We start from the raw sequence: 24,827 nt of genomic DNA on the forward strand, positions 1-24,827 counted from the left end.
GCTTGCCTCCGTGTGCCCTCTACAGCGTGGGAGTCTGTCTGAAGAAGTAAGAACACCAGCAGTTTACTTTTAAAACACTGGGGTGTTTCTTTACTTCAGGACAGTGAAGATCTCATGGGACACGGAGTTGGCATTACAGTGGTGAGCATATATTTTTCTGACCTTCCACAAGGCAACTTAGGATAGGCATAGGGGTAGGGAGTAAAGTGGAATTTCGTTAGAATTGTCATTTTAGTCGTTTTCCCTCGTTATGCCCGTTTTTCCTCCCCTATCTAAGCAATTTTACTGTGATTACATTGATCATGTGGTGTAGTTTATTTAGTTAATAAAGTTTGACTTTCTTGCATCCAAACCATTTGTCTGTTTTTAATATATCATTAATTATAAGTTCCTCCAGTCAGAACTGGGTGGGTTTAGCGATTCGAAACCGCTGATTGGTATTGGTCACAGTGCAGTGGGAAAAAATGGCTGCTTGACCAGGTAAAGGAAGGTAAATTACCGTAAACCAGGTAAAGGATGCCCCCCTACACCTGTCTCTGGCAGGCTTCATGCCTTCATTTCTCTAGCATGGAGATAGAGTAAATGAGGGGAAGGATAGCAATTGAGGATGTGGGGTTATCAGCCAGTTAAGATGGAGGAAGGGGTTTTCAGATTGTGCATGTAAGTAATTGCCGTTAGGGTCGCTGGATAATCAAAATGCTGAGTTACAGGTCCCCCCACACCTGGCCACTTAATCAGAGTGCAAAGTGTTGCTTTAAAAGAGAGAAGAGTGTGATAGTGCACATGGTAGATAAGGAAAGAACAGGTGAGTTACCTTGCCTACCCTGGTGAGATAATTAAACTTATTGTAGCAGTGGTTGGCAGTCCTGGGGTAAGAGGGTTGGCATTCAGTGCCACCTCCCTTGCTGGTGTGGCGAGTACCATTCCTGGCCTGCTTGCTGCTACAGACACCAAGGAACTGTGTCTCCTTATTACAATGTCCTCAAGGAGTCAAGAAAATCTGTATTATTCTTCTGTGATTGGGTGCCCTGCTCTGCTGCTTCGATTGGGTGCTTGCTCCATACGGTCCTGCTATCGGTATTTTTGAAATGTTAGAGGAAAAAGATTGACGAGAGATGCAGTGAAGTTATCTGGGAGGCAAAAGAGTGAGCCAAGCTCCGCTCCGCCCTTAGATGGTAGTTTCCCTAGTCAGCGGCTGAAGTGGGTAGGCTGAACTGTCTAATTAAAGGTTGCACTCCAATTTCCATGAATCAAGCAGCTTAGACCCACTTTACATAGGATTTACACCAATCTCTAAGGTTTGTGACTTTCGATTTCCCTTGAAACATTAATTGCAGCAATATATACAGCGATACATTGCTGTCCCATCGCTCCAGGCCATCTATTAGTTCCACAAAAAAGTAAGCAGCAGTGAAGTAAATTGATAACTTTATTTATCTTTAAAAATGATGAGTAAGCAGACAATAAAACCTTGTGCCACAAAACTCTCCAGTGTGTGAAACAACTTGGCACCACACCTAATAATGCAAATTCTTTTAAAAAGGGAAGATTACTTGGCCTTACTATGTACCAAAAATCTTTACAGAAACTAAAAAGAACCATTTTTTCCCCACATTTTCTTGAATATTTGTCTGAGAAAATAACAAATACCAGTAGGAAAGTTGAAAAATTGTAAAAAATATCAGTAGTGGGTTATTCGGTATCAATAGCATACATTTACAAGCAGAGCACTTTAGTAATATAATATTTTGGACCACACCAATCAAATATGTATGTTTATGGGGCTTTGGTTAGGGAAAATATACAAATGATGAAAATCATATCTATAGAAATATTGTAAATTTAAAAGCCTTTAAATAACAAATTCCATCAAAAATGATTCAGAAGTGACAACTGAAGAAGTGTATTTAATTTGCCTCCTTATCATTGGAGACCTTCGTTGTACTTACTTACATGAACATAGGTAGGAGGCTCAAAAATAATGACTCCACAAACATGCACTGTGACTTGGAATGGCCTTTTACATACTTACAGATGAGCAAAAATGTCCATTAAACACTGTGCCTTCCATAATGAAAAAGAGTTCCAAGTATAAAAGTTTTACAACACATTATACATCGATTCCACACTAGAATCGCTATAAAACATTTACCAGTGTCACATTATTACATGAGCTCACTAATATCAAGTACTATATATAATCAGTTACTTATACAATCATTAAAAAGTCACTTTTTTTTAAACAAGTATATAATGCTTAATTTTGAATTAACACATTAATAAAGTTTGTGCAAAACAAGCAGGCCTCTATAATTAAGTGATGTCATTTTTGCATTCTTTTTTTTACAAAAACAGACGGGGGAATTTGCTCAGAAGTGCGTCTCTTTCTCTGTGATGGTAGGAATGCGTCCATCACCTTTAAGTTTACCATCACAGTCATTAATTGTGCTGCAGCATGTGTCCACATTAAGTGATCCTATTCCTCTTCGTCGCAGGTCCGGACTGGGTGTTGTAAGCTTCTTAATTTTCTGAAATTGTAACAAAGAGCAAGGACTTAAAAGAAAGCAATTTAGTATCGGGTTATTTACCTAATCATGCCCACCCCTCTTTCTTTGAAGGTAGGGCTGATGTTAGCATACGGTTCCACGGGCACTGGCAGCCCTTATCAAAGTACAGGAAACTTTTTTTTAATCCGGCACGGACGGGACCGACGTGGTGCCGGTTCATCAAAAATTCCGGATAACCGAACGCTATAGTAAAAGATACGGAGCTAAGAGCTCTGTATAAAGCAACAAACCCTGTTGCTTAACAGCTTCAAAACAATGGCCACAAGTTGCAAGTGTCTCTGTAGCTTAGCAACAGCTGCAGCCACACCCTTGCACAGCAACACATGGAGGAAGGCAAGTTATAAAAGTTACCTGAACCTACTCCTGAATTTTGCCGGTTAACCGACATTTCCGGTTATTTAGGTGCCGGTTAATCGAAAGTTTCCTGTAGCCAGTTTTGATGTGTCAGACTAGACAGTAAATATTGGTGGACTATTTAAGCATAAGTCCCGGCGAGTGGAGACGATCGTTCTGATTTAGCGTTTCAGGCTGATAACCTTTTGTCAGAACTGGCCACTTCTCTCTCCACAGATGCTGCCTGACCTGCTGAGTATTTCCAGCATTTTCTGGTTTTATTCCAGATTTCCAGCATCCGCGGTATTTTGCTTTTGACAAGAGTTCTGGGTTGACATCCAGCAGAACCCTCACGTCCAATGGGAGCGGACTGCCCCACCCTCCATCATATCTAGACGTTTTTCCCGGTGGGGTTTGTGAGTCAGGCTAATCACCTGTCCATGCAAAAAGGGACATTTTGTGGAAACAAACCAGAGCTCGATCTGCTGGTTGTAATTTTTAAAAAATTCGTTTATGGGATGTGGACATCGCTGGCAAGGCCAGCTTTTATTGCCCATCCTGAATTGCCCTTGAGAAGGTGGTAGTGAACCGCCTTCTTGAACCGCTGCAGTCTGTGTGGTGAAGGTACTCCCACAGTGCTGTTACGGGGGCGATACAGGATTTTGACTCAGCGACGATGAAGGAACGGCGATATACTTCCAAGTCAGGATGGTGAGTGACTTTGAGGGGAACTTGCAGGTGATGGCGTTCCCATGCACCTGCTGCCCTTGTCCTTCTAGTTGGTAGAGGTCGCGGGTTAGGGAGGTGCTGCCGAAGAAGCCTTGGTGAGTTGCTGCAGAGCATCTTGTAAATGGTACACACTGTAGCCACGGTACGCCGGTGGTGGAGGAAGTGAATGTTTAAGGTGGTGGATGGGGTGCCAATCAAGCGGGCTGCTTTGTTCTGGATGGTGTCGAGCTTCTTGAGTGTTGTTGGAGCTGCACTCATCCAGGTAAGTGGAGAGTATTCCATCTCACTCCTGACTTGTGCCTTGTAGATGGTGGAAAGGCTTTGGGGAGTCAGGAGGTGAGACACTCTCCGTAGAATACCCAGCCTCTGACCTGCTCTTGCCGCCATAGTATTTATGTGGCTGATCCAGTTAAGTTTCTGGTCAATGGTGACCCTCAGAATGTTGATGGTGGGGGATTTGGCGATGGTAATGCTGTTGAATGTCAAGGGGCGGTGGTTCGACTCTCGCTTGTTGGAGATAGTCATTGCCTGGCACTTGTGTGGTGCAAATGTTACTTGCCACTTATCAGCCCAAGCCTGATTGCCGTCCAGGTCTTGCTGCATGTGGGCACGGAGTGCTTCATTCTGAGGAGTTGCGAATGGCACTGAACACTGTGCAATCATCAGCGAACATCCCTACTTCTGACCTTATGATGGAGGGAAGGTCATTGATGAAGCAGCTGAAGATGGTTGGGCATAGGACACTGCCCTGAGGAACTCCTGCAGCGATGTCCTGGGGTTGAGATGATTGACCTCAGTGGGAGAAATGGGTTGCCTCGTGTGCCACGAAGCACGGAAGGGAAGATGAGAGAAGTGAGCTTTAACCATAAAGGGTATTAGAGCCAAGAGTGCTCTTATCCTCATTTGATGTCTGCATATGTGAGACTGCTAGCTGCATTTTCTCCCTCCCTATCTGGCAGTATCAAGGTCATTTCTAACACCCATGTATGGTGTTACACAGCTAACTTGAATGTAGCACTTTCTGACCCGTATTCTACAATTACCCCAGAGCCATTAGTAAAAGTTATAACTTTTTTCAAAAAATAAATGTCACAATAACACTACTTTAGACCAACCATTGCAAAGTGTATGTGGAGAAAGCAGAATTAAGTTGCTATTTGTGTTGGAATGTAATCCCTTTCCAGTCCACTAACTAGATTTTCAAGTACCGAACACCAAGCCTTTTGAGTGTAAATGTAAAACCATTTTTCTTACCATAATTTAAGTACAACATTCTCAACCTTTAACATGAGACAAGATTCACAAAGGTGATAAGGTGATACTTGGCAAGGAGAGGCAGACAGTTCGTAACAAACAGCACTTAGTGAATTGCAAACAATTAAATCAAACTGATAATATTGAAATATCTGCATGTAATTACCTCTAAAAAGGTTCCTTCAGTGCTCCATAGTTTGATGATAAATCCCAGAGGTATGCAAACCATGGAAGAAAGTGCCAGGGCCCACCCTAGCGCATAACCCCAGTCTGGATAGGTGTATACGTTGTTATACTTGAGCGGTTTATATCTCACAATGAAGAAAATGAAAATCGCCTGAAAGAAGAAAGATTCAGTAATATTTAAGATAAATGTTTGCTTCAGATATTCTAATGTGCTCATGCAAAATATCTTAAATTTACTTCCCAAATATTTCACTTAGGGTGCAATTACACTGCACCACTACAAAACGGTTTTGCAAAAGTAACAGTATAACATAGGAACATAAGAAATAGGAGCAGGCCCTTCGAGACTGCTCCGCCATTCAATAAGATCACGACTGATCTTCTACTCAACTCCACCTTCCCGCACTATCCCCATATCCCTGGAGCCCCTTAGTATCTAAAAATGTATCGATCTCTGTTTTGAATATACTCAACGACTGAGTCTCCACAGCCCTCTGGGGTAGAGAATTCCAAAGATTCACCACCCTCTGAGTGAAGAAATTTCTCCTCATCTCAGTCCTAAATGGCTGACCCCTTATTCAGAGACTGTGACCCCTAGTTCTAGACTCTCCAGCCAGGGGAAACATCCTCCCAGCATCTACCCTTAAGAATTTTATGTTTCAATGAGATCACCTCTCATTCTTCTAAACTCTAGGGACTATAGGCCTAGTCTACTCAATATCTCCTCTTAGGACAATCCCCTCATCCCAGGAATCAGTCAAACTCTAGTGTCAGGTGTATTGATTTCTTTGTGGGTTCAATAACAACTCATTTATGAAAGAGAATGTTGTTTAATCTAAAGTCTGTTCAACTCTTTTTAACAGCCTTTACAGGACACACCATGCTGTGATGCATCTAGAATGAAACTGAAACCAAACTCCTCTGGACTGCTTGTCTCTCACATGACCTCTGCTGGTCAGGCACAAGTAATCAATACATGCAAATATGCTGCCAGGCAAATACAATCACTATTTGCTGATATCATTACATCTCCCTTTCTTAAAACAAAAGTATTTTACTTTTAACTAACAACATGTTTTCTTTGTATTAATCTGCATTTTAACTGTAACACTTAATGAACTTACATTATCATTATCATGATCAAGGTTTTTTAACCTTGCTTTGTGTGTTCACATGAAATATGTAAATACACTAGAACTTGAAGAAAGAATAAGATAACATTACTTCCTTCTATAACAATAGTCCTTAAATTTGCTCAATGAGTCTCTCAGGAGGCTTCACGTGTCTTGAGGATTTTCTGATTGATTGTCCTTGAATCTGAGTTGTTGCCTCAGATGATGTGTTCTCAGCTGTGTGATCAGGTTGTTCAACAGGATCAGTCTCTTGACCTGCTGTGGCTGGTCCCATGAGAAGATCTTGACGATTTCTTCTCAGAACAGCACCCTCATCTGTCTGAATGGTGTATGATCTTGGTTGAACTTCACTCAGGACAGTTCCCTTCTGAGTCCATGTGTTTGTTTTGTCTTTCAACCTTACTTGGTCACCAGTGTGGAGTTCAGGTAGGTTTTGTGTTCCTCTGTCATAGTAGTACTTTTGCTTTTCTTTCTGTTGTTCTTTGAACTTCCTCACTTTCTCCCCCTCTTTTGTTTTCAGGAGGTTCTCCAGGATGGGTAGGTTTGACCTTAGCATACGTCCCATAAGGAGTTGGGCTGGTGACATACCACACTCGAGCGGCGTTGTGCGGTATACAAGCATGCTTTGGTAGAAGTCAGTTCCACTGTCTTTTGCCTTGTACTTCAGTCTTTTCACTGTGTTCGCGGGCTCTCCTGGGTCAACAGCTCTGGACAACGTGTCTGCTGTATACATCAGCTTACCCGGTGTGTACGCAACATTCAGTTCATCATAGACTGTCTCTCTTTCGCTTTCCACAACGAGGACTCTCTTTACCAGGTTCAGTCTCTCACAGGCTTTTAAACCTAGTATGGCTTGCACTTCCTTTGGCACCATGATTAATGCTAGCGTGTGCTCTCTGTCCTTGTGTGTTACTTTGACAATGCATTTTCCTTTCACTGGTATATCAGTACCTGAGTATCCGGTCACTTTCACTTGTATTCCATGTAACTTTGGTCTGGGTCTAATTCTCTTAAAATCGGTCTCTGATATCACATTAACTTGTGCTCCAGTATCCAATTTAAATGGAATGTGTATGTCGTTCACTTTTAGTGTCAACATCCAGTCTCTTTCTTTTTTGTTTTCAGACACCACATCTACATAGAATTCCTCTATCTCGCTTTCATCTACTGTATGGACCTTGCTTTGTTGCGCTTGGTTCTTACAGCAATGGGCATAATAGTTGTTTTTGTTGCATCTATTGCATGTTTTACCATATGCTGGACACTTTCTTGGTGGATGCTGTGTACTGCATCGACTACATGACTTCCGATTGTCCCTTTCCTTTTCGTTTGCTGGCCACGTCTCTTTTTTCACATTGGCGCTCTCTTTGTTAAACGGTTTGTATCCGTTCTTTCTCACTGCATCCACGTTGCAGCTACTGTCACTGAACAGCTCCTTTGCCTGCAACTTCACAGTCTCTGTAGCCCTACACAGTGCTATGGCTTTTCCCAGGTCTAGATCTTGCTCTCTTAGCAGTCTTTCCCTTAGACCATTATCTGGAATACCACACACCAGTCTGTCTTTTATCAGCGAGTCTGTCAGTCCCCCAAATTCACACGATTTGCTTCGGTTTCTCAGTTCAGTCACATACTGATCAATAGACTCTCCTGTTTTCTGTACACATGTGAAAAATCTATGCCTCTCAAACGTCACATTACGTTTAGGTATGCAGTAGGCCTCAAACTGTTCCATTATTTTATCTAGTTTCATTTTGTCTCCATTAGCAACGAATGTGAAGTTATTATACACCTCCAGCGCTTCATCACCCACGACATGCAAGAACAGTGACGATTTCTGTTTATTACTTTTCTCGTCAGCTCCGATTGCTGATAAATACAACCCTACATGCTGTTTGAATCTCCTCCAATTTTCAGCCACATTACCTGTCAATTGAAGCGTCGCCGGTGGGTGTAAACCTTCCATTCTTTCACTTCGTTAGCTATTCTCTAATGGTAAGCAACGATGTTCTCTTTTGGCTTGCTAATATGTGGAGAGCTGATTTCGCTTACTTGCCACAACTCCTTTCACTGTCCCAGCGAGTTGCTAACTTCAGATGTTTTCTCTTTCAGCCACTTCTGACATCATGTATTGAGTTCTTTGTGGGTTCAATAACAACTCATTTATGAAAGAGAATGTTGTTTAATCTAAAGTCTGTTCAACTCTTTTTAACAGCCTTTACAGGACACACCATGCTGTGATGCATCTAGAATGAAACTGAAACCAAACTCCTCTGGACTGCTTGTCTCTCACATGACCTCTGCTGGTCAGGCACAAGTAATCAATACATGCAAATATGCTGCCAGGCAAATACAATCACTATTTGCTGATATCATTACATCAGGTTCTGATCTGACTCCAGAATGCAGTGATGTTGGACTCCCTTGGGAAGGTTATTGCCCAATGCTTTGGCATGTCACCACACGCAGTATGACTCCAGCCCAGCGTTATGGCATATTTGTGAAGCAGAAGTATTGCTTATAATAGTTTGAGAAAGTGGATGTTCAAAATTTACTCTTCAGGAGTGGACCTGTGCATACGCATTCTGTTACCCAGATTTCCAGCCTATATTTGGCTGTTGCTGGCTGTGAGTTGCATTTTGCACTTACTGTTCGCATATACTGTTCTGACAAAAAGTCAGAAAGGTACAGTACAGTAACCTGAAAGGTTAACTCTGTTTCTCTCTCCACAGATGCTACCTGACCTGCTGAGTATTTCCAGCATTTTCTGTTTATATTACAGATATCCAACATCTGCAGTATTTTGCTTTTGTACCAGCTTTCACAGTTTGCCCTGTTCCCTTCCTTTAAAAAAAAATCCAGTGGACGTATGTTTTAGTAATAAAAAAGTAACTCAATCACATTTATGCTGTTAAGAAAAGAAAAAAGAAAGACTTGCATTTATATAGCGCCTTTCACGACCACCGGACATCTCAAAGCGCTTTACAGTCAATGAAGTACTTTTGAAATGTAGTCACTGTTGTAATGTGGGAAACGTGGCAGCCAATTTGTGCACAGCAAGCTCCCACAAACAGCAATGTGATAATGACCAGGTAATCTGTTTTTGTTATGTTGGTTGAGGGATAAATATTGGCCAGGACACCGGGGATAACTCCCCTGCTCTTCTTCGAAATAGTGCCATGGGATCTTTTACGTCCACCTGAGAGAGCAGGCGCGACCTCGGTTTAACGTCTCATCCAAAAGACGGCACCTCTGACAGTGCAGCAATGTAAGAATATAATTTTAAAACATACTATAAACAAAAGACAATAGCTTTGGGTACAGAAGTAAACTGAAGATTACAAACTGAATATTAGAGAAGAAATTTTAAAAAATGAATGTAAATTATTACAATTAGGGGATGAAAAATCCACTGATATTTTAAAAAGATTATTTAATATTGAGGCCAATTTATATGATTAATATTTTTCGTAACTGAAAGTAAAATGAAAGCAGTTGTTAAAAAGTACAGTAACAGTTTAAGAACTTACTGTACATATACCAGGAGTGATGAACATCCAGCACCATTTAATCAGAATAAATGGTCTATACCCAATCATGTCTTCAATGTTGTCATAGAATCGATTACTTCCTGTGAACATGAGAGATTGGGAGAATATCAAGTTATCACACCATACATAAAACAGGCTGTGTCATTATCTGTATGGTTTAATATTATTGCAGTATTTTACAATCATTATCACCTGACCTGAGAGAGTAACATATTTGGTTTGTAATTTTTCTTGTATGCGTATGGACTGACACACTGTGGAAATATTTTATTTCACAGAAATTAAGATAAATGATTACACCAGTCTGTTGTATGGAGCTCAGGAGACATTCGCACTAAAGAGATTGGATATTTCTGCAATTGCTAAATTACAATGGATGAATGCAACTGCCTGATTTTTTTCTTTCCTAATTTAGCTTCACAAATATGTAGAAACCTTACATAGCTACACGTCTGAAATCCAAAGCACAAAGCAAGTGAGAGGAATAAAACATTCAATATCTTCCCCTTGAAATACATTTTTATCTTATCTCCACTGTGCTGCTGGCCAGCTGTAATGTACTCATAAATTCATCACTCATGAGCTACCCAGGGAGACGTGCTAAAGAAAATAACAATGGTGACTTACAGTGAGGCTGTGAATAGGCTCTATAACTAAAATGGTCAGCCCTGTGTTTCTAGGGAAATGCCAATTTTCTCAGATCAGAAAGACCTGCAATTTAACAAAACAATTAAAAAAAATCTGTGATTGGGAGCTAAGGAGACTTCAGTTCTGTCCAGACTCGAGACATATTATTACAAACAATTTCTGACATCGGAGGAGGCGGGTTTGGAGGCGGGAAAATCAGATTCAAAGAGGTCGGGTTCGGAACCCGCCTCCGCGGGATTTTGCCGGTGCCGGTTTTGGAGATCGGGAAACGCTCCCGCCTCCAGCTGGCCATTGCGCTATTAAAGATCCTTAAATGCTCGTTAAGGGCCCCTCCAAGCCTATTTTGAGAGGCCCTCGTGATTTTTCCAGCTTTTCGGCGTGATCCACGCACCTCCTAAACCACGCCAGGTGTTGACTTGTGGGTGGCCTCTTCACTGTTGCAGGTCTAACAAGACATCGTTTATTGCAGCAAGGATTACTTGCAGGTGGCAGACTTTGGCTTTAAAAGGTCTCTGAGCTCTTTTAGAAGGCCTTCCGAAGTCAGAGGTACTGCAGCTTGACTCCATCAACTGTGGGACCTCCTTGGAAGACCCTCTCCCCGCTTGCAATGAACGCTTCCCCAAAGGAGGCATCTAAAAGCAGCATGGGAACCATTTGTTTTCTTTCTGCATGGATCTCAGATGAGGATGATGAGGAGGAGGAGGAGGAAGCTGAGGAGGAGGAGGCTGAGGAGGAGGAGCAGGAGGAGGTCAGAGCGCCGGTGTATCGACCAGCGGCAGCAGCAGCACGCGAGCACGTGGCTGCCTGGGATGCAAGAGATGAACTTATCATGGCCAGATTTGCATAGTTGGCACATGTCCTTTGCTCCATCCTAGGACATCATTGACAATGGACATTGTAATGATATCAGCAAATAGAGATGGTATTTGCCTGTTCGATTATGATGCCTTAATAGCATGTTTGCATGTATTGATTGCTTGTGCCTGACCAGCAGAGGGCATGTGACCGAGAGAAGCAAGGCAGTTAGTTTTAGTTTCAGTTTTGTTCTAGATGCATCACAAGCATCGTGTCTCCTGTAAAAGCTGTATAAAAGAGTTGAACAAGCTTTAGATTAAAAGTCATTCTCTTTCATAAATGTCTCGTCATTGAACCCACAAAGAAATCAATACATGGTGTCAGAAGTGGCTGAAAGAGATGAAGAGAAAAAATCTGAAGTTAAATCAGCTCTCCACAAATTAGCAAGCCAAAAGAGAACATCGTTGCTTACCATTGGAGAATAGCTAACGAAGTGAAAAAATGGAAGGTTTACACCCACCGGCGACGCTTCAGTTGACAGGTAATGTGGCTGAAAATTGGAGGAGATTCAAACAACGTTTAGAGTTGTATTTAGCGGCAATCGGAGCTGACGAGAAAAGTAATAAAAGGAAATCGACACTGTTCTTACATGTCGTGGGTGATGAAGCGCTGGAGGTGTATAATAACTTCACATTCGTTGCTAATGGAGACAAAATGAAACTAGATAAAATAATGGAAAAGTTTGAGGCCTACTGCATACCTAAACGTAACGTGACGTTTGAGAGGCACAGATTTTTCACGTGTTCAGAAAACGGGTGAGACTATTGATCAGTATGTGACTGAACTGAGAAACAGAAGCAAATCGTGTGAATTTGGGGGACTGACAGACTCGCTGATAAAAGACAGACTGGTGTGTGGTATTCCAGATAATGGTCTAAGGGAAAGACTGCTAAGAGAGCAAGATCTAGACCTGGGAAAAGCCATAGCACTGTGTAGGGCTACAGAGACTGTGAAGTTGCAGGCAAAGGAGCTGTTCAGTGACAATAGCTGCAACGTGGATGCAGTGAGTAAGAACGGACACAAACCGTTTAACAAAAAGAGCGCCAATGTGAAAAAAGAGGCGTGGCCAGCGAACGAAAATGAAAGGGACAATCGAAAGACATGTAGTCGATGCGGTACACAGCATCCACCAAAAAAGTGTCCAGCATATGGTAAAACATGCAATAGTTGCAACAAGAACAACCATTATGCCCGTTGCTGTAAGAACCAAATGCAACAAAGCAAGGTCCATGCAGTAGATGAAAGCGACATAGAGGAGTTCTATGTAGATGTTGTGTCTGAAAACAAAAAAGAAGAAAGAGACTGGATGTTGACACTAAAAGTGAATGACATATACATTCCATTTAAATTGGATACTGGAGCACAAGTTAATGTGATATCAGAGACTGATTTCAAGAAAATTAGACCCAGACCAAAGATACATGGAATCAAAGTGAAAGTGACAGGATACTCAGGTACTGAAATACCAGTGAAAGGAAGATGCATTGTCAAAGTGACACACAAGGACAGAGAGCACACGTTATCATTAATCGTGGTGCCAAAGGAGGTGCAAGCCATACTAGGTTTAAAAGCCTGTGAGAGACTGAACCTGGTAAAGAGAGTCCTCGTTGTGGAAAGCGAAGGAGAGACAGTCTATGATGAACTCATGAAAGAGTACGAAGACCTATTTAAGGGTCTAGGCTGCATTCCAGGAGAACACACGATCAGAGTAGATAAAAGTATGACACCGGTCATACATCCATGCAGAAAAGTTCCGTTTGCTCTTCAAAAGCAACTGAAGGCAGAGTTGGACAGGATGGAAAGCCTGAATGTGATTCAGAAGATAGATGAGCCAACTGAGCGGGTGAGTTCCCTCGTCGTAGTGGACAAAAAGAATGGAAAGCTCAGAATTTGCCTGGATCCAAGAGATCTAAACAGAGCAATAAAGAGAGAGCACTTCAAGCTTCCTACACGTGAGGAAATCATGGCACAGTTTGCAAATGCAAAATATTTCAGCAAGTTAGATGCATCATCAGGATTTTGGCAGATGAAGCTGGACGAAGCAAGTTCAAGACTGTGCACATTCAACAGTCCATTTGGCAGATACAGATTCCTAAGGTTACCATTTGGCATTGCCTCAGCTCCTGAAGTGTATCACAAAACTATCCATATGATCTATGAGCACCTGGAGGGAGTTGATACATCAATGGATGACCTCATAGTATGGGGAACCACGAGAACTGAGCATGACGAGAGACTGAAAAAAGTGCTGGAAGCAACAAGGAAAACAAACCTGAAGCTGAATAGAGAGAAATGCCAGCTCGGGGTGACAGAACTGACATTCGTGGGAGATATCCTTAGCAGTGAGGGCATCAGACCAGATCCCAGAAAGGTGTCCACCATTGAGAATATGCCAAAGCCACAATGCAAAAAGGACGTGCAGAGGTTTAATGGAATGATCAACCATATGGGGAAATTCATATCTAACCTCTCAGAAAAGATGGCACCACTGAGAAGACTAACTGAAAAGAACATAGAATGGGAATGGAATCATGAGCATGAGAAGTCATGGAGCGATCTAAAGAAACTGCTCACAGAGGAATCAGTTCTGAGGTTTTATGACCCAGCGAGACCCATCAAGATATCATCAGATGCATCACAGAGTGGGCTCGGTGCCGTTCTTCTGCAACAATATGACTACTGGCAACCTATTGCATATGCATCGCGCTCAATGACAGACGCGGAGACGCGATATGCTCAAATAGAAAAGGAGCTGCTCAGCATCACATACGCCTGTGAAAGATTTCACCAGTTTGTGGCAGGACAAGCAATCAGTGTAGAGACTGACCATAAGCCCTTGATTGCATTGTTCCAAAAGCCACTAAATAGCTGTCCGCTTAGAATACAAAGGCCTAGAAATTGGGTTTTGGCTTAGCCAGGGCTTTAGCGCCGGAAGTTAGTGCCGGCGCTAAGTCCCCCTGCGCGCGCCAAAAATTCAGCAGGGCCGCGCCCAAACGGCTGCCGGCGCTACTGAAGGGTCTTTGCGGCGGTAAATCGGCGCTAACTGCCGTTTCGCGCCGCAATTCCGGCGCTGCGGCACCCGATGCGGTGCGGCAGGCTCGGGAAGTGCAGGCCTCCTCCTTCCGTTAAGGAGGAGCTGCCTGCACCCGGCCGCGGCCCGCGCAAATCTGTCTAAAAATGAGCCCGGCACCTCGGACAAGTGCCGGGCTTGCATCTGTTCCGGGGGGTGGGGGGGAGAAGTCCGGGGAGGGAGCTGCGGGCAGGCGGCCGGCGGGAAAGCGGCCGGCCGCCGCGGGGCCTTTAATGCGCCGGTGCAAACTCATGCAAGACTCTGTTGCCAGAGTCTTAGTTGCGGCTGCCACGGGCGAGGCGGCCGCAACTGAATTTCGGCGCTAGGGCCCGTCGGCATGGCAACCGGGACGCTGCGCACACCGATGACGTCATCGGTGCCGGCGCAGCGCTACCGGTGCAACGCCGCTTTAGGGCCCCAGGGAATTTTTCAACTGGCCATAACTCTGGCGCTAGTCCCTCTAGCGCCTCAAAAGCGGCGCTAAGGCTAGTGAATTTCTAGGCCAAAGAATGATGATCAGGCTGCAACGCTATACACTGAATGTTGCGTACACACCGGGTAAGCTGATGTATACAGCAGACACGTTGTCCAGAGCTGTTGACCCAAGTGAGCCCGCAAACACCACAATGGATGAAAAAGTGAATGCCTACGTGGACATGATCACAAGTGCACTGCCCATAGCAGCTGCAAAAATGGAGCTCATAAAGACTGAGACAAACAAAGATGAAACAATGAGACGACTGAGAAAAAGCATCTTGGATGGATGGCCCAACATGAAGCAAGACTGCTCACCTGACATGGCAGAGTACTAGAACTGCAGGGCAGAACTATCAGTGGTCGAAGACATCATCTACAAAGGAAGTAAAATAGTTATCCCAAAGTGTCTGAGAAAAGAGATGTTAAAAAAGATCCATGGAGGACATCTGGGAATCGAAAAGTGTAAGAAAAGAGCACGAGAGGTGATGTACTGGCCACGAATCAACCAAGATGTGACAAATGAGGTGTCAAACTGCACAATATGCCTGAAATATCGAGCAAGCAATCCGGTAGAACCACTAAAGCCACACCCAGCACCAGACAGACCTTACCAGAAGGTAGGCGCTGACCTATTCGTATGTCAAGGGAAGGACTATCTTGTAGTCACAGACTATTACTCCCTGTATCCAGAGGTTTGTAGACTGTACACCACCACTGCAGATGCTGTGATAACATGTATGAAAGCCATATTCTCCAGAAATGGCGTGGCAAGCGAGGTCTTCACAGACAACGGACCCCAGTTTTACAATGCAAGTTTCCGACACTTTGCCAAAGAGTGGGACTTTGTCCACACAACGTCAAGTCCTCACTATCCACAGTCCAATGGACTAGTGGAAAAATCAGTCCAGACAGTGAAAAGACTGATGTACAAGGCAAAAGACAGTGGAACTGACTTCTACCAGAGCATGCTTGTATACCGCACAACGCCGCTCGAGTGTGGTATGTCACCAGCCCAACTCCTGATGGGACGTTGGCTAAGGTCAAACCTACCCATCCCGGAGAACCTCTTGAAAACGAAAGAGGGGGAGAAAGTGAGGAAGTTCAAAGAACAGAAAGAAAAGCAAAAGTACTACTATGACAGAGGAACACAAAACCTACCTGAACTCCACACTGGTGACCAAGTAAGGTTGAAAGACAAAACAAACACATGGTCTCAGAAGGGAACTGTCCTGAGTGAAGTTCAACCAAGATCATACACCATTCAGACAGATGAGGGTGCTGTTCTGAGAAGAAATCGTCGAGATCTTCTCATGGGACCAGCCACAGCAGGTCAAGAGACTGATACTGTTGAACAACCTGATCACACAGCTGAGAACCAATCATCTGAGGCAACAACTCAGATTCAAGGACAATCAATCAGAAAATCCTCAAGACACGTGAAGCCTCCTGAGAGACTCATTGAGCAAATTTAAGGACTATTGTTATAGAAGGAAGTAATGTTATCTTATTCTTTCTTCAAGTTCTAGTGTATTGACATATTTCATGTGAACACACAAAGCAAGGTTAAAAAACCTTGATCATGATAATGATAATGTAAGTTCATTAAGTGTTACAGTTAAAATGCAGATTAATACAAAGAAAACATGTTGTTAGTTAAAAGTAAAATACTTTTGTTTTAAGAAAAGGAGATGTAATGATATCAGCAAATAGAGATGGTATTTGCCTGTTCGATTATGATGCCTTAATAGCATGTTTGCATGTATTGATTGCTTGTGCCTGACCAGCAGAGGGCATGTGACCGAGAGAAGCAAGGCAGTTAGTTTTAGTTTCAGTTTCGTTCTAGATGCATCACAAGCATCGTGTCTCCTGTAAAAGCTGTATAAAAGAGTTGAACAAGCTTTAGATTAAAAGTCATTCTCTTTCATAAATGTCTCGTCATTGAACCCACAAAGAAATCAATACAGACATGACTCTCTGGCCTCCTTTCACTCAGGCCACCAACCTGACAATGCAAGTGTGGCGGAGCCTGCAATGTGGAGTTGCCTAAGGTGAAAGAACAGATGGCATAACGCCAACATTTTGGCTTCAAATCATATTAATGCTTTCCAACAGGGGTGGCATTTCATCAATACAAAGAAACAGTCTCCCAATCTGCACACAGATCTGGATGTTATATCCCTTGCCAGCTGTACCCACACAGCCTTGGTTTCTTTAGCAGGCGTCTTCCTCCGAGGTGAGTGGAAGAGCACTTTCCTGCTAACTGTCACCCCCTCAAACAACATTTGCAGCGCCTCATCCGAGAGCCTCAGGTAGGCCTTTGCCTTGGAATTGGACATAGTGGTTTCTCAAAAGATGTTGGAGGCGGTGCAGGAGACGCAGAAATGCTGTGGAATGAGCCAAGGGAGCAAGAAGCCATAAAATCAGACTGGAAAAGTGCTGTCAACAGAGGCGAGTTTCAGTCCCAAAACACTAATTGAGCAAGGGCATCCCACACCTCTGAAATCAAGTGGCCAATCATGGCAAAATCGCAAATTTTTGAAACCTATCAGTGGAGGCGGGTTTCAAACCCACCCAAACTGAAACCTGCCTCCATCTCGCCTCCAGTGGGAAAATCGCCCCCTGTGTCTTTCTTTTCTCTCTCATGTTCACTAAAAAGGCTAGAAGCCCTCTGGACTCAACATAGAGTTCAACGATTTCAGATCCACACTTTTATTTGGCCTTTTTTCTTCCCTCCCACATGGCAGCTGTCCTTCATTCTGCCAGCGCCATTCACACTTCATCTAGAGCCATCCTTTATTCCGTAACCTGTCCCATTACCACCTCCTCTTGCCTTGAATATCTCTCAATGTCTCTCAATGTCTCTTAATCTCTTCTGCTTTCTATCCTATCACTGACCGTCCCTTTTGTTCTTTCATCCCCTCCCCTTTTCCCAGCCCCCAACTTGCTTTAAAATCTATTCCCTTTCCTGCTTTTTTCCAGTTCTGACGAAGGGTCATCGACCTGAAACGTTAACTCTGTTTCTCTCTCCACGGATGCAGCCCTGGCCTGCTGAGTTTTTCCAGCGTTTTCTGTTGTTATTTCAGATTTCCAGCATCCGCAGTATTTTGCTATCGTATTAGAAAAATGTAGGTTGTTTTGCAACAGCGCCATCTACAGTTTCACTAGTGTGGCAGTCTCCCTAGCTCACTTGTAAACATATTCTGATTTGTCTTCCCAGGTTTAAGAAAATAGGCAATTATGCCAGATGTAGAGGCACGATTATATATATTATTGTAGTTTTTATATATAAATGTGAACAAGTGGCACTGTAGGTCAGCATTCTATAGTAAGCTTTATTGATGGCATCAATTCTGTTTTTACAAAAGCTTTGCTGGTACCAATCCCCTCCATCATCCCACACACAACTAAAGCATTGTATGTGCAATTTTGTCCTAATCAGTGTCTTTTCAGTATCCTGAGTATGTTACGATGAACTTATTACAAATTAATTCCTAACAAGTCTTTGATCAAGCTAAGAGAACGACTTTCTTCCTGAAGGAGCTCCTTGTTTTGTGATGTATTTAATACGCACCTACACTATTATTTCCAAAACAATCCAGTAAGCTTTGGAGAGGAGTATATATGAATGAAATATTTATCTTATTCAATGTTGGCTCGTCTATCTCCAGTTATGGGACCTCTGACTTTTCTATTGGTGCATGGCAGACATAGATACCAAATATTATTATTCTTTCACATAACTAGAAGTATCAGTGCCATCCAATGAATGAGGTGCACACATCCTCCAGTAGTTGATCAGTTTTATCTTAACTCGTCTCAGCTTTCAATAATCCGTGGACTAAGCACTAACCCATTGGCAATGAGTGAATATAAAACATGTTGTAAATGACATACCATAGACCCAGCCTATACAAATGCACTCGAAAAAGGCCACAAACAGTAGACACATGCCACTCGAAGCGTACGCATCGAACAGCTGGAAAACATACATTCCTCCCTTCCAAAATAAAGAAAACTGTTTAGTATTTCATTGTTCACAAAATGTTTACATTGTTTTGCTACTATACATTTGAAAATTGCTTTACTATACATATTCCTCTCTCTGAAAATATTTTAAGTCGATTGTTATCTAAGCAAACATCACTTAAAAAAATGGCAGTCAACCGTAAACCAATAAATGTTCAGCAATACAATGAATGTCAGTTCAAAAGTTTGGTCTCTGTAGAACGGAAGAACTAACCAGCATTGAGGTAAATGTACTCTTACTTATAACCCTCATGATTTCATAATATCCGAGTTATTTTAATTAGAAGAGCTGATGGGGTCAGGTTGATTTTTATTTTGGGCGCAGATCAGGCAGGTTCAACGATGTTAGCGGGAGCCCCGATCGATTTTGCTTACCAGCCTTCATTTAAGTAAGAATACTGAGCTACCAGCGCATTCATGCTCCTCCTGAAAAAGAACTTACCTGGAATGTCTTGGGTGCAGCTTCCGGCAGTCCCTTTAAGGATCACTGGTTATACCACTCCATCTTGAGTTCCACAGGCGGGGGCTTGCGCACTGCGCCCGTAGCTCATCAGGACGCTAAAGTTGTATCGGGGTCCTATGTACGTCATAGGACCCTGATGTGTGTAAAGTAAGGAGGCTCCCGTCTGTTCCGGGCGGGGGCACTGAATGCCTATTTCCCGGCCCGTTCCGAAATTGCGATGGGCAGGGTGTTAGCGGTAACTGGGCGGTACCGCACAGTGAATGTGGTCCCACTATTGCCACCATCCCGTCAAAAAATGGGGTGATAATGAGACAAAAATTGGCCCCTGTTTTCCTCTCAGTCCACATTGAAAAACAGGGTAGTAGTGAGATGACTATGGCCCCCTAGTAATTCAGTATGTTTACTTTTAAGGCCGGTTACTTTATTTGGTTAGCTTACTTTTTCAACTGCTCCTGTCCCTTGTCATATCCACTTAGCCACTCATGGAGGACACAGACACCTCTGTGGCTTCCAAATCCTACAGTGACCCTTGGAATAAGATGCAGCCCGAGAGACATGCATCCAGTGTCATTGACAAACTATTACCTTTTTTTTCCTGTGGTAGCCCTTCCAGGGAGAATCTATTTAAGAGGAGTGGAGTATAATGTATTCTGTGGTAGAAAAAGTAATTTCTTTAGAATAAATTAATATTTTTGGACTCCTTAAAGAACAATTTAGAATATGATTAAACTAATTATAGCTTGCTCATGCAGCCTACTCCTCTTAATTCAAAGTTGATTAATCAACTGTGAATTGTCAGGAGTAGACCGTATACAAATGGTTAACATATTTTCTTTTGCACAGTCCAATGGGAGTATGGTCAGCAAAATTATTTTCTGTATTATAAACCTAAAAGAACAGAATGTAGTAGATAAAAACTTTGGCTTTAAGGATCTTAGATATAACAGGAATATCCACTAATGAGTATATAAATTTAAGTGGAATAGACTGCATTGGCAAGCAGTTTGTTACAACTGAGTGGCTTGCTAAGCCATCAGAAGGCAGTTAAGTGTCAACCACATTGTTGTGGGTCTGGAGTCACATATAGGTCAGACCAGGCAAGGACAACAGATTTCCTTCACTGAAGGACATTAGTGAACCAGATCACTTTTTATGACAATCCAATAGTTTCATGGTTACCACTACTTATATTAGCTTTTTATTTATTCCAGATTTAATTCATTAACTGAATTGAAATTTGCCAGTTACTATAATGGGATTTAAACTCATGTTGCTGGATCATTAATCCAGGTCTCTAGATTACCAGCCCAGTGACATTACCACTATGCTACCATTCCCATAAGTAGCTTCACCCCACGGATTGCAGCAGCTCACCACCACCTTCTCAAGGGAAATTAGGGACGGGCAATAAATGCTGGCCTTGCCAGCGATGCCCACATCCCATAAACAAATAAAAAGAAAGCAGGGGAGATTGGGGGAGAAATTCAGTAGCGCCCAAAAGGGGGCGCTAACTTTTGAGGAGTTGGAAATTTAGCACCAAACGCTAATCAATCTTGCTGCCCGCTAAATTCAGTCTCAGCGCTCAAAAAATTCAGGGGAGTGCGAAACCAGGCGCTAATGGCATAGGTGAGTGGCGTTAGGCTCCAAGCGATAACGAATATGAGGTGTTGTGTAACCGGGAGTGAGCACTGGCGCAGGCGCCTTCCAGCCATTAAAGCGGAGGGTCACTGGAGTCTGCACACCAGCCCCCAATGATTCGGGGAGTGCAGAATGACGATATGCTGTGAGATGAAATGCAAAGTGCTTTGACGGCCCGCAACACTCTGGGGACTAGGCAGCCTTTATCTGGCTGCAGATACATCCGGCGCTCTCTGCCACTCATAACTGACCTTTCGAACAGAAGTTCCTTGACAGCTGGGACGCATCCCTTTAAGTAGTGCCCTGCCAGTCGCCAGCTGGGTGGTCCATGCCTCCGCCCCCTGCCGCTGTCGGCGCGAGGCGGTAAGGCAGGTGGTGCTACTGTAGTTTGCAGATCGGGCGCCCAGCGAGCGATGCACACTCACTGATGTCACGATCTGCACAGTGAAAGGGACCGAGGCGCTAACCGTTATCGAATTTGCCGTGCGGCGCAGGATTCGCCCCGCCACGGCGCTACTGCCTGAGCGCCCCATTAGCGGCGCCCCCACCAGGTGCTAACTGAGGGTGCTAACCTACTGAATTTTGCCCCATTTGTCTCCACTGGGACTTCAATGCACAACACAGGATAGGGGCAAGTACTTCTACATGACAAGGTCACTCTCTATAAAGGCCCCACAGTGCCTGTTTTTCAGGCACTAAACAGCCTCCTATGGCAGGCAGGAAGCGCACGCTCATTACAAGCCAGAAGTGTGCCGTCCTTCAGACTGGTGTAGGCAAAAAATTTGGCGTCCAGGGCTAAGCCTGAAACAGGCATTAAGCCCGTTTCCTATTCAAATAAGGGGCCTAACACCTTTTGCAGCCCCCTCTGCAATACTGGGTTGCCCTGAACGCAGTTGGCACCTTACTGGCTACATTCAGGAAAATTAGGCCTACCTGAGGCCTAACAGACAGTCCTTAAAAGGACTGCTGCAGGCCACAATAAGTGTTTAAAATATACTTACCCAGCTCCATATTCAAACCACGTGGTCTCCCGCCAGCCACCACTCCCCACCTCTGACCTCGACCCTGCGCCCCCCCCCCGCGATCGCTACCTCAGCAACCCCCACCGATCCCAGCCCCTGCCCACCCCACCCTCCCTGATCTACGCTACCCAGCCCATTCCAGCCACCACTACTACCCTTCCGACTGGATTTTCCACCCTCCCAATCCGATCGTCCCGACCCAATCACACACCCCCCCCGCCCCCGCTTCCCTGTCCCTTTTAAGGACTTACCTGAGGGCCGTTGCTGGCTTCACAGCAGCCCAATCTTCGATTCCTCTTTGTCAGAAAGCTGCCTGGGGACGCCTATCAGGTGTCTGCAGCTCACCGACTGGATGATAATAAGGCTCGAGGCCCAAGATTACGTGAGCCATGGGCCTATCCATCCAAGTCACTGTTCACTGCGCCCACTACATGCCTAATTTATGGGCCAAACTGTGATTTTTTTAAACCGTCTAATATCAGATTCTAATTTAGTAGCATTTTTTTTCCATTTTCCTAAAATATATATTTTAAATTAATTTATGGCCATTTTGTGAAATAAAATAGTTTGTACTCTATATAAGACAAATAAATTGTATTCACAACACCAATTTGGAACTAGCCCATACTCAAATGGCAGCTGAATTATTATTTTATTGCTTTAAATAACATTTTATAAAACACACTCAATAAAAATGTTAGTTAAAATCACTCACTTAATTAAAACTAGTCCAGTTTAAGCAGATTAGAGCTTGTAACCTGATTTTCAGGAGCCCATTAAGATTTACCCGTAATATTTCAGAATGTTATTATCTTCATTGCTTTTCAAATTTAATTTAATTGGAGTTGCTCTCATTCAACTTGTGTGATGTCAATGGTCCAATATCTTTGAAAAGAAAGCACAATTTGCTCCTTGTTTTGCATACACTCAGTCCAAAAAGCAATTGTTGGTTTGCCATGTGACCAAGGATTCCAATCATGAGCACCGTTTTCCTGATCTTTTGTGCTCCTCACCTCCCTACAGCTGTTCCTTGGACCAGCTCCCTTATCTGTACTGATCCAGTGTTTTTATCTTACACCCTCCCCTAGATCCCTGATTTTGGTCCTTCTGTTTCACTCTCACTATTCCTCGCTCCTTTGGTCGTCTACTTGATCTGCTGGTGCACACTGCTAACATCGGAGGCCTCCTCTACTGGTCCCCTGGATCAATCCCTGCTGGCTCTTGGCCAACCCTCCACTCCTTCACGGCTAGCTTTGGACTATTTCATATTGTCTCCTCCCTGTACTCTGTTTACGACCAAGACACCTAATCTCTGCCAAGACTATGTAATTTGAAATCCCTTTTTGTCCATTTGTGTGCACATTGTGGCTGATGTGCTGGAGATGAGCCCATTACTTCTATCTCCCTTTTTATTTCCCTTCTCTTGGGCCCATCTCTCCTGTTTATCCCCTTCCTGTCACCCAGTCATGCCACCTTTCAATTCTCCCCTCTCAAGAACTTTGCTCCCCCAAATCCGTACCTCAAAAAATCAAACTCTGCCTTCCTGCCCCGTCCCAGGCTTGAATCACCCTTGAATAAGCCCACATCTACCCTCTGTGCTTTTCTTGCCAGTCTCCAAAGAGCCCATTGAGGCACCCATCACTGCCTCCTTATGAGCAACAATGTCATGCGCCCCATCCTCATCTCTCACCACCCTTCATGCCCAGCATACTCACTGGGGGGGCTAATCTCACCAACCTCCTCCTTGCGAGTAGGACCCTTGCCATCCATGACCTTAATATGGATGAATGCACTGACATCCTGGTTTTGATTGAAACATAGTTCAGGGGTGGTGACATTTTGTACCATACTGAAGTATCTTCACCTGCCTATACTTCCCACCACCTGCCCTGCCAAAACTGCTGTGGTGGCAGTGTGGACCCTTTCACTAAGTCACAACTGAGTCTCTCCCTTACTCCTCTGGTACCTTCTCCACCTTTGAGCACTTCACCTTATTCCATCCTACTTGCCGCTCCTTTAAAATCCTCATTATCTACCACCAACCCCCTGCCCCACCCTGAGTTTCTCACTAAGATATCCTTCCAACTTTCATCCGTTGAGCCTCTGCACTGAGTGACTCCTCAGCCTTTGAGATTTCAATCTCAATCTCAGATCCCCTTTGCCCCTCCCCTCTGAATTCACTGCCTTCCTGTCCTCCCTAAACCTCGCCCATTATATAAACTCCCCTATCCATATTCATGGACACTTCCTCAAACTTGCCTATTGTGCCATCTCCCTCCCTTTTCTCATCATTGGCAGCCGTATCTTCAGCTGTCTAGGCTCCACGCTCTGGATTTCTCGAACTAAGACCCTCAGCCTCCAGCTTCTCTTTTAAGACCCTTCTTAAAACCTACCTCTTTGATTAAGTTGCTGGGCTCCCCATCTAATATCTCCTTCTTTAGCTTTGTGTCCTTTTATTTCTGATGACGCTTCGGTGAAGCATTTTTCTACGTTAAAGGTGCTATATAAATGTAAATTGCTGCTGTTGCTTTATATCCGATTTAAAATGTAAATTGTTACTTAAATTGTTATGACCTGTAAATAATTTGACGGCAATTCTTCTCGACACATTCATTCAGTTATGTATAAATCCCAAAAATGTACAAAAAGTTTAGTTTAATTAGCTTACCTCTGTTACCATTATTAATCCAACCAAGTAAGATGCAATTGCGATAACACAAATTAACTGTTCTCTTCTGTATCCTTTACGGAACACCTTAGGATACATGTCTATTATAGCTGTCACCAGACTTTCCATACAGACAAACTGCAAGGAAAAGAGGAACTATGTTGAAATACATGGGTCAGATTTTGTATGTAGATTTATGTAAAGAGAGGA

General features: G+C 43.5%; 1 protein-coding gene across 2 annotated transcripts in view; it reads right to left on the reverse strand.

Annotated features, from left to right (window-relative positions):
- Positions 1-1,411: 1,411 nt before the first annotated feature.
- The window catches only part of slc6a11b (solute carrier family 6 member 11b), a 220,431-nt gene continuing 197,015 nt past the window's right edge, over positions 1,412-24,827 (reverse strand). Inside the window, exons 11-15 of one of the 2 annotated variants that reach the window (XM_086001773.1) lie at positions 24,618-24,755; positions 18,695-18,797; positions 9,730-9,830; positions 5,050-5,220; positions 1,412-2,528 (exon numbers count right to left, since the gene is read on the reverse strand). In XM_086001773.1, coding sequence (XP_085857899.1) covers positions 2,370-2,528; positions 5,050-5,220; positions 9,730-9,830; positions 18,695-18,797; positions 24,618-24,755 — 672 coding nt within the window. In that variant the 3' untranslated portion in view covers positions 1,412-2,369. The remainder of the gene's footprint in view (positions 2,529-5,049; positions 5,221-9,729; positions 9,831-18,694; positions 18,798-24,617; positions 24,756-24,827) is intronic. The other variant, XM_086001774.1, reaches the window with a different exon arrangement.

The sequence above is a fragment of the Somniosus microcephalus genome, chromosome 11, assembly GCF_052327205.1.
Source record: "Somniosus microcephalus isolate GS21.2 chromosome 11, FLI_Smic_1.0, whole genome shotgun sequence".
Taxonomy (NCBI): Eukaryota; Metazoa; Chordata; class Chondrichthyes; order Squaliformes; family Somniosidae; genus Somniosus; species Somniosus microcephalus.